General features: G+C 42.0%; 1 protein-coding gene across 1 annotated transcript; it reads right to left on the bottom strand.

Annotated features, from left to right (window-relative positions):
• Positions 1-7410: 7410 nt before the first annotated feature.
• Positions 7411-10710, bottom strand: LOC141720131 (uncharacterized). Its single transcript, XM_074522486.1, has 3 exons — positions 10113-10710; positions 8000-8532; positions 7411-7917 (listed from the first exon to the last, which is right to left on the bottom strand). Exons 2-3 carry the CDS (start codon positions 8507-8509, stop codon positions 7411-7413), a joined length of 1017 nt encoding a protein of 338 aa, XP_074378587.1. The 5' UTR covers positions 8510-8532; positions 10113-10710.
• Between the last annotated feature and the right edge of the window lie 372 nt (positions 10711-11082).

Below are 11082 nucleotides of genomic sequence, written 5' to 3'. Positions count from 1 at the left end.
CGTTGCCCGCGTAATAATAACCTATAGGGTCACACACAAAGAATGCTTGAAGGATTATTTAATTTAAATTGGATTTAGATTAAATTAAAGTAATTTGAATCATTTATAATATTAATTAAGTTTGACTTAATTAATTAGATAAATAATGATATTCGAATTTACTAATATTAATTATGAAATTTATTTGTTAAATAATTAAGTGAGACTTAATTATAATACAAATAGGAATTTCAAATCAATAATAACTCCTAATTAATTAAGAGTTATAATTCGTTTTTCTACTCTCTATATAATATCTCTTGTGTGGCTGATTTTTGGTGTGAAAAAGACTTTACTAAAATCCTAGCCACCAAGAGAGAAGATGGAGAGAGCAAGAAGAAACGATTATGTGCTATTACACATCCAATCCTTGAGTTCAAGCATTCGTGTGGATACCGATAGTGCGTAGATCGTGAGAGCGGGATGTGTGGTGATTGAACAAGCTTTGGACCTCCATTAGTCAACCAATTTTTAAAGATTCTTAAGGTAAACAATCTGATCTACTAATTAAATATCTATTTTTCGTATGGATCCTTCGGTGGGTTTCGAAAATTCTATTTTTTTCATTTTTAATTACTGTTTCTGTTGCGTTTATGTGCTCAAAACCCAACAGGGGCAACTGAGGCTCAGCCACAAGGGACGAATCCCCCGGCTCCTCAAGAGACAAATTCTCAATTTCAGCAGCTACATGCACCTGTGAACTCTCAACCCGTTGGGTATGAGTACTCGACGATTGTGACCACTAACCCCCTTTACGAGATGCCTCTATACCCCGAAGTTGGAGGAAGTGGACACTCTAATAGGAGTGAAGCACAAGGGCGGACGCCCCAATACATGCGTGGCTTGGCTCCTATTCCGGAGGATCAAGAATTCTCTGGACCTTATACTGATAGAGACTCTGAATCATCGGATGACGATGTTGCTCCGAGAAGGAGGCGTGCAAGTAAAGAGCCGATGCCTAGTACAGACCAGCGTCCTAGGAGCACTCAAGGGATGCATTCCCAAGATGTCCAGGAGAGGATCAAGGCTCATGAAGCTGAGATCCAATGACTGAATTGCGACCTGGAGACGCATCTGACTCCAAGACCCTCACTTGCTCCGAAGCGGAGAGATCTTTCTATAATTATAGACTTGGATGGTCCAATACCAAGAAAGGCTGTTGCCCCAAGGGCTGATCCAAGTGATCTTATGCCCCTAGGAGATCCTGATGGTACAAATCCACCATTCACTAATGAGATAATGAATGCCGCATCTCAAGGAAGTTCAAGATGCGCACCATCAAAGCATACGATGGTACTGGTGACCTTGCTAATCATGTCAGGACGTTCTCTAATGCCATGTTGCTACAGCCCGTGAACGACACTATTAAGTGTCGGGCCTTTCCTCAAACCCTATCGGGTATGACTCAAAGGTGGTACAGCCATCTGCCCCCAAAATTTATTGGATCCTTTAAGGACTTGAGCCAAACTTTTATTAAGCAGTTCATAAGTGGCAGAGTACACGAGAAGAGTTCGGCCTCTCTAATGGGCATAGTCTAAGGAGCAAAGGAATCCCTGAGAGAATATCTGAATCGATTTACAAAGGAGGCTTTGAAAGTCCCTGATCTTGACGATAAGGTAGCTATGATATCAAGAATCATTTTTGTAGTGTTATCCATTGAAATTGAGTATGATATGTTGAAATATATTAAATTTGTGTTTTACTTCGTTCTTGATCTATATAATTTATAGGAAGTTCAGATGAAGTGTGATACCGAGATCTTAAAATTATTTCCCTTGTTGTGGACCATTTACAAAGATGAATTTTGCCAGTGTATTTTCACATCAACTAGCCAAAAAAGTAAAGCTTCTAAAACTGAGATTTTTTATAAAAGAGTAAAGACTAATGGTAATATCAATTTTTAAATTGAGTTGTCATTGAGTTGTCACTTTCATTATCTTTTACTTTATAATAACTTATTTAAAATTCTACAAAATATATGACCATATTTTAAAATCAATTATTGTTAATATTAAATGTCTTCAAATTTAACAAATTTTTAATTTAATTATCTAAAATCATGTAACCACAATATCAAGTGAATTAGCATTAATAGTATTTTATTAAAATATAATTTTATTGAAAACCTATTGTTTAGAATTAAAATATACTATTTCGAAAAATAGCCAACCATTATAGTCAACCCCATTGGAACACAATGCCTTACATATTCAGCAAATTTTAGCCAACCATTATTTTATATGATTATAGCCAACCATTATAGCCAACCCCATTGGAGATGCTCCAATACCAGATGAAACTAAGGAGTGTTACATCACTTAATTGGTTACGAGTTTGGTCTCAAATTTCATCTTCGCTCGTCTCGAAAATTTATGAAAACAAATATACATTTGTAATATTACAAGTAAAACTTGGAAAAAGAAAAATACGAGATGAAACTCAGATTCAACCAAACTTTCGGGAAACCAAGCTAAGAGGAAGTCTAAGAGTGTCCTAAATAATTGTCCTAAATTAAAATTTGCGGCATTTTGGATAAATAAGTGCTCCAATATTCTAGTAGTGCCTTAAAATACTAGGACATTGATCATAACCTCATTTCTAATGTACCATTAAGGATGTCATATTTCATTTTTTAATAAAAAAATCATTTTCTTTTTTTACACATCTCTCTCCTCTAATCATTTCCTTTCCCTCTCATTATAATTCAAATATATTATTAGTTTAATAATAAGGCACAAATATGAGACACATTATTGGAGTTGATTTAGAACAAAATTATCTTAAAATATTATTACACTATATTTTAATATATTTATAAGACATTTACCAGAATATTGTTGAACTTACGCCAAATAGAGTTCTCCGACAAGCTAACAAAAATGAATAAGGTGCGTTTTTCTGGACAGATTTTGAGTAGTGTTTCTGGAGCCAGTTCGCTCTTTTCTTCTCAAGTGAATAAAAAAAATTGAGCTTTTATAAATCCACACAGGAGAAGGAGCTCTTGATATTGTTATTTTTACTACATTAACTGAGCTGCACTATAATTTTTTCTTTTTTGTCAGCAGCTGCACTATGATTCTTAAAAGTAGAAAAATTATATAATAACTTCTCTACTTCAAAAAAAAAAAATCTTACTTCAGACATACATTTTAAATATTTAAATAAAGTTTTCGAAATTTTAAAATATGTTCAACCTCACTCTGATTTTAATGAACACGGAAAATGTTATATTAGAATAAAACCTTTTTAATGTTATATGGTCGGGACAAAAAAATAAATTATTTTAACGAGTTTATTATTTTATCGAGATTTAATGGTATGTTATACACGTACAAGTATTTTCATTATTGCCAAGTACATTGTGCTGCAAGCCCAACAAATAATTACTAGTCATTTCAAGGCCCAACAATAAATTGTTACTCATATAAGGTCCATGCAAACAATTTCAACATTTATGTTACAGAGTCCTTGTTTGTGTTTATAATTTTGTCAAAAAAAAAACAAAAATTTAGAATACTCATTTACCAAAAAAAGAAAAGAAAATAAGAATTAGAATACTTGATAAACTTTGCAGATGCTATAATAAGCTTACAATACTTTGCTAAACTTTTGCAGATGCTAATAAGCTTTGGCATCATCTTTATTAAGTCCAAATTGATAGTCCATATGGCTCCTGGGAGAACTACTCCTAGGCCTTCAGCTCCATACAGCTCCTGGGAGGACTACTCCTAAGCTCCTAACTCCATACAGCTCCTGGGAGGACTACTCCTAAGCTCCTAACTCCAGGCAGCTCCTGGGAGGCCTACTCCTAAGCTCCTAACTCCATGCAGCTCCGGGAATGCCTACTCCTAGGCTCATAACTCTACGCAGCTCCTAGAAGGGGTAGTCCCGCACACTACCACTCCTGGCCAGCTTAGTCCCGTAAGCGGAACCTTGATAAACCCCAACACGTGAGACGTTGGCCCAAGCACGTGACGGGGACAACTGTCACACATCAATCATCGGAATAATCAGGGCACGTGTCAGAGGATCCTCAAAACATTCCTCGACCAGTCCCGCGCTGACGCGTGTAAAGCATCCACTCCCGCCAGGTGCCCTCCGCTCCCAGAACCAACGGCTACGATTCGAAGGTACCAACCCCAAAACCCTACTCTTGAGCTATAAATAGCCCAAGAAGGTGAGGTTTTGGGGTTAATCACTCTCTCACACTCATATACACACACAGCAACCTTACATTCATATTCATCTTCATCTTCCCAAAAAGCTAGTTCTTACTCTCACGCCGGAGGCGCCGCGGGACTCCAACCCCCCTTCCGGTGTTGTTTTGTAGGAACCCAACCACAGCTACACCTCTACAGCGGCGAAAGGTCCAGGACGGCGTCGAAGGAGCAGCCCCGCCACCAGGAGTTATCATTTGGCGCTAGAAGGAGGGGCTCTCCATCCTTGGGTCTCGGTGCCCCTGGATTCACCTTCATCAGCAAACTCTTCAAAGAGTCCATTTATTCAAACTTTCCCATAAAATCGGTTGAACTGCTCCCAGGAAGCTATTTGCTAGTATTTGTCGTTATTTTGGGTAGTTTCTGCAAATTTCATAAAGCAACCTTAGACCGATATTCTCTGTGCCATATTGTTATCATTTGTTGTTGGTGCTGTTGAGAAATGGCAAGACCAGGAAAGAATACCTCTGGGAGGCCATCTGCTAGTGCTCAGGTCCAGGATCCGGACCACTCCCAGGCTCTCGACCCAGGAGCCGAGAGAGAAACATTCCAGGAGCAACCACTACACACTCCCGTAGTGGAGAGAATTGTAAACACAAGGGATGCCAGAACCCTCATAGAGCTCAATCAGTACAAGTACACAAATGTCCCGGTAGCCGAAGAGCACATGGCTAACCTTACAAGCGATGAACTAGCAGAAGCAATCAGACTATACAGACAGGAGCAGACCCGCCTCCAAGAAGAGGCAGAACTAGAGGAGGAGCCGGAGGAATCCGGGGACTCCCAGCAATCAAAGAGGTCGGTGTTCGACCGCATTGGAGCCAAGGGGAAGAAAAGCAAAAAAGATCAAGGCAAAAAAGAAGCAGAAGCTGCTAAACAGAGAAAGTTGGAAGAAGTCCGGGAGCAAATCAGGAAAGAAGAAGAAGCAAAGCTCGAGCTAAAGATCCAAAAAAGAATACAATTAGAAGAAGAGAAGCTGTTGACCAAGCCTAGGAGCAAAAGAACCCGGAGAGACCCCACTCCGGAGCTGATTTCTGATGATGAAGAAGAAGAGAAGCAGAAGGACCTAAAAGACATGATCTATGAATTGCAGAGGAAGATGGACAGAGACTCAGGAGTGGAGATTGGAGAAACACTCACTCCTTTCAGCTACTCCTTAGAAGCTATCCCCCGGCAGCGGGACTTGAAACATTACAACTTTGACTCCTTTGATGGTCTGGGAGACCCGGAGGAGCACTTGAACTACTTTGAACAGATAGCGCAGATATACTACTACAATGACTTGACGAAATCAAGGTTCTTCGCTTCAACACTTAAGGGAGGGGCCCAGAGATGGTTCAGCAGAATCCCCTCCCGCAGCATCCATCCCTGGAAGGAATTTCGAGCCTCTTTCCTCAGGAGATTTCGGGCGAACAAAACGCACGAAATGCACATGTGTCACCTGGAGACAATCCGGCAGCACGACAATGAATCCCTATCTGCATACATGCGCCGGTTCCAGGAAGCAATCAATAAAGTTTCAAATCTGGATGAGAGGGAAGCTTTAAGCATTTTTAGAAGAAATCTGGACCCAGAGCACAACGAAAGGTATATTGTGGAGCTAATCAATAAAGAGCCGCAAAGTCTGGCAGCAGCTTATTCCATGGCCGCCAGATTCATTAAGGAGACAGACGTGCTCCAAGCAATGAGAATGACCCGGAATGGAGGGTTCAGGAGTAAAAACAATGATGACCGACCGAAAGGAGGTTACCATCAGGACAAGAAATTCAAGCAAAGCAACCATAGCCAAGAAAGACAAGCAAATCCGGTTTTCCAAAGACTTGGTCCTAAGCAGGAGTCGAGCAGCGACCCAGGACCCGTGAAGCAAGCTCGGGAGCCGAAGCAGGAGCCGGACTGGACTCCTCTCAACATGACCCGGGAAGAAATCTTAAAAGAAGTCAAAGACAAACCTTTCTATTATCCTCCGAAGCCAATGCAAACTCCTCCGGAGAGCAGGCCCTACAATAGGCAATGTGATTATCACGAGACCCATGGCCACAAAACCGAGAATTGCTAAAACTTCCAAATTGGGGACTTAGTCCTTCGAGACACAGAAGCATCAGATCCCACAAACACCGGAAAGTTAATGCCTAAATGGGAAGGACCATACAAGATCAAAGAAGTTCTCAGGCCAGGAACCTACAAGCTCTTGAACATGGATGACTCAGAAGTCCCAAACACTTGGCATGGACTAAGGCTAAGGAAATTCTACCAGTAGTAAAGCAAACAAAGCAACCAAAAAACTTGTAGCCAATATTGGCAAGCAACCAAAATGTTTCTCCTTCTATATTGTATGAATGATCAGTTAAAAGCTTTCTCTTTAACTTGCATATTTTCAAGAGCAACCACTAGTCCGGACATTCTGTTAGTCAGGACTAGAGCAACCACTTTTACTTAGAATTAATTTTCTAACTAAAAGCAACCACTAGTCCGGACATTCTGTTAGTCAGGACTAGAGCAACCACTTTTACTTAGAAGTAATTTTCTAACTAAAAGCAACCACTAGTCCGGACATTCTGTTAGTCAGGACTAGAGCAACCACTTTTACTTAGAAGTAATTTTCTAACTAAAAGCAACCACTAGTCCGGACATTCTGTCAGTCAGGACTAGAGCAACCACTTTTACTTAGAATTAATTTTCTAACTAAAAGCAGCCACTAGTCCGGACAAGCTATTAGTCAGGACTAGAGCAACCACTTTTACTTAGAATTAATTTTCTAACTAAAAGCAACCACTAGTCCGGACAAGCTATTAGTCAGGACTAGAGCAACCACTTTTACTTAGAAGTAATTTTCTAACTAAAAGCAACCACTAGTCCGGACATTCTGTTAGTCAGGACTAGTGCAACCACTTTTACTTAGAATTAATTTTCTAACTCAAACTCCTCCACTAGTCCGGACAAGAAGATCAGTCAGGACTAGAGCAAAATTCTACTTGGAAAAATATTCTAAGGCAAAAACAAACCACAGAAACAAAGCAAAATAGCGTCAAGGAAAGCATTCATTACAAATTCAACGGCCTCAAAACAAGCCCGGACCAAAGTACAAAAAATATTACAAGAACCAAATATTATCAAGTCTCAAATAAGTAGCAGTAGCAGTTTTACAAATAGAAAGTCAAGCGTCCGGAGCACTGGGAGGAATGAAACTGGGACAAGGGCCGTCAAATGGCTCCGGTTCCCCCAATCCAAGCTCAATGTCTTCCTTAGCCTTGATAAACTCGGAGACGAAGCTATCCCAATCGGCCTCCGGATTAGTCTTGATATGTCGCTCAGCAACAAGCCAGCAGCGAGCTATCTCCGGAGCACCAGCATTGGCAAGGGCCCTATCGTACTCGTCAGATCTTTTAAACACATCGATAACCTCAGCCTCCGGGCGAACAGCAGACATTTGCCTCCGGAGCTCTGCCAATTCGGATTTTAAATCAGAAACCTCCCTCTCCGCGTTATCAGCCCGGATAGTCACTTCATTCAGATTCTTGTTCAACCCGGACAAAGAGTTATCCTTCTCAATGATTTGGTCCCGGAGCCGACTAATCTCAGCATCCTTTTCAGCAACAGAGCTCCGGAAACCCTTAATCTCATTATAAGCAAGAGAGGCGGATCCGGCCATATATCCGCCAAGCTACAAAATACATATAAACTTAGAAAAATATTCTAAGTCAAAATAACACAGTAAACAAGAAGCAAGAAATGAAAGAAAATACCTGACCCCAGAGCCGGGAACACTCCTTCATAGTGGCATCAAATCCGGACTCATTCATCTTACTCCACTGAGCTTGACTCGGAATCCCAGCCATGAAGCGAGCCACCTTCTCCTCCAGCGCCGGACCGTCTTTATCCGGACTATCAACATCAACTGCTTTCCCTTTGCCAGCCCCGGACCCAGATCCAGCTTCATAATTTTCAGCCCTAGGAGGTTTCGACCCAACAGTCCGGAGCCTCTTCCTCCTCCGCCCAGAATCAGCACCCGGAACCTCCCCGATAGGACCCAGATCCTCAAGATTGTCAAACTCATTACCCATATCCAACTCAACATTATGCTCCGGAGTGGATTGGTTCACATGAACTTCAACCTCCGGATTTGGAACGGCATTGCTCTGTGACCCCTCCTCGGCCGAGGCGTTCGATCCGGATCCACCAACAGCATTCTTTTTTGGCAACTTGAAAGCCTTGCCCAAACCCTTCAGAGCATCACTATAAGCGGAGGACGACATGTCCGGATTATAATGTGGTAAACCTGCAAGAAGCAAACAAAAAACACAAGTCAAAAACAAGAAGCAGCAACAAATGGGAACAGATAAGAAACATCTAAAAGGTCCGGACAAGAAATAAAACTACTTACAGCCCAGCCTATGCAAAGTTCTATGATTCATAAAGGTGTCTCGGGTCATCTGGAAACCCAGACATTCACAAAATGCAAAAATTAACCGGAGAGCTTCACCCCGGAGCACATCCCTGCGGAAGCGAGTCCGGACTCCTTCCGAAGCTATATGGGGTAGATAGTGCAAGTCCAAACCCCGGAGCATGATCAACTCACCATTCCAAAACTTCAGCGAAGACTGCTGAATAACGGGCCTATAAGAACCACCATATCCACACTCCGGAGCCCGGAACCGAAGCTCATATAACGGGAACTGGCTAGACCGGACTAAATGAAAAATGTGATGCCACAGCTTGAAAGTGGGCTGAACTTTAAACTGATTGCAGGTGGCAATGAACCAAGTCATCCACTTTATTCCATTAGGCGTTATCTGCATTGGAGAGATCTTGTACACATATTTGCACAAATGTTTTAGAAACAAATGCCAGTGTGGATTCCATCCAGACCGGAGATGCTCCAACCATACGGGAACGAAGCCATCAGCCGGCCTATGATGAGCCCTCTCGTCCGGAGTCGGCCACCTCCACTCAATCCGGCGATCCAACTGAAAAGCAGCCCGGACCGCCGAATCCTGGGCTTCATTATCTAGCCCAGAATACTCATCCTTCAACTCATAGTGCTCCTTAGCCACTATGCTGTTCGCAAACTTCCTGTCAAAAGCTTCCCTATCATAAGACCCTGGGCCAGCATTCTCCTGCCTAGCATATCCGGACCTAATGCTCCTAAAATAAAAACTGTTTTCTATCTCCTCGCTCTTAGTAACAAAATAACCAAGATTCTCCACCCACAGCCCCTCTGGACTACAAGGTACCTTTCTTGAAGATATTTTAGCAACCGTAAGCTTCGTTATTGCCTCAGAATCCGAAGTCGAAGCCCTCTTCCCCATCCCAACCCGTTCAGAATCAGCAGAAGACACAGAATCTGAACTAGATGGCCCCGGATAACAAGTTATGAACGCCTTGGCGAGAGCTTTAGTCCGGACCATAAACCTAAAACAAGTTACAAAGGTTAGTCTAAAACTCCTACAGTTTATTATCTTTGAAGCTACATGGTCCGGACTACCCTACGATTCAATTTTATTACAAGTCAAAACCTTACAATCTGGAGACCCCCGAATCCAAACAAACAACCCTAGCCTGTTACTCCGAACTTAGATATCAAAACAACACAAAAACAACAACCAATTACGACCTCCAAAACCTACCCTATAAGTCCGGACTAGTTATCCGAGTCCGGACCCCAACATAAAACCCTAATTCCAGAAACACTATCAAAACAAAATCAAAAACCAAAACATAGACAAAAACACACATATATACACATACATACAAAAACATCCAACAAAAACAAACACAATAGCACAAATAAAGAATACAACACACCAGCAAATTGAAAGAATGGAACAAAAAACAGAAAAGCAAGGGAAAAAAGCTTACAAAGTAGAGATAACGGAGAAGTTGAGGACGGCCAAGCAAACAGCAATAGAACCTGGAGCTTCTCCGAGAACCACCGCCGGAAAAAGAAACGGAGGAAAAAGAAAGGAAAGCAAGAGAAACAGAAAAGATAAAGAAGATAAAAAAAACAAGAAAGAGGGGAAGGACCGCCTTTTATAGCCGTGGTAAAAAACCTAATCGCCACGCCACGTGGCACAATCCCAACCACTCATCCCTCACAGTATTTAATGCTTATCATAATTACGGCACTTCTCTCCATCTATAACAGCTGTAATAATTCAAATAATTGGGGGGAAATTCCCCAAAACCGTTTCAACTTCCAAGTCCGGACTACATAAATCAACGAACTCCGGACTGGGGGGCAAGAAAAACTCAAATCCTGCTAAAGACAACAACCTGAGTCCTGATTCGCTGAACTCAACGAACTCCGGACTGGGAGGCAAGAAAAGCTCAACTCCTGCTAAAGACAACAACCTGAGTCCTGATTCGCTGAACTCAACGAACTCCGGACTGGGGGGCAAGAAAAGCTCAACTCCTGCTAAAGACAACAACCTCAGTCCTGATTCGCTGAACTCAACGAACTCCGGACTGGGGGCAAGAAAAGCTCAACTCCTGCTAAAGACAACAACCTCAGTCCTGATTCGCTGAACTCAACGAACTCCGGACTGGGGGCAAGAAAAGCTCAACTCCTGCTAAAGACAACAACCTCAGTCCTGATTCGCTGAACTCAACGAACTCCGGACTGGGGGGCAAGAAAAACTCAAATCCTGCTAAAGACAACAACCTGAGTCCTGATTCGCTAAACTCAACGAACTCCGGACTGGGGGGCAAGAAAAGCTCAACTCCTGCTAAAGACAACAACCTGAGTCCTGATTCGCTGAACTCAACGAACTCCGGACTGGGGGGCAAGAAAAGCTCAACTCCTGCTAAAGACAACAACCTCAGTCCTGAT

Source organism: Apium graveolens, chromosome 4, assembly GCF_009905375.1.
Source record: "Apium graveolens cultivar Ventura chromosome 4, ASM990537v1, whole genome shotgun sequence".
NCBI classification, from domain to species: Eukaryota; Viridiplantae; Streptophyta; class Magnoliopsida; order Apiales; family Apiaceae; genus Apium; species Apium graveolens.
The sequence above is the reverse complement of the archived record's forward strand: the minus strand, read 5'-3'. Positions and strand labels throughout refer to the sequence as shown.

Coding starts and splice junctions, on each gene's coding strand:
- LOC141720131 (XM_074522486.1), bottom strand. CDS start 8,509: ATGTCGTCCTCCGCTTATAGTGATGCTCTGAAGGGTTTGGGCAAGGCT. Junction 7,918..7,999: donor GTTCCCGGCTCTGGGGTCAG/GTATTTTCTTTC, acceptor TGTATTTTGTAG/CTTGGCGGATATATGGCCGG.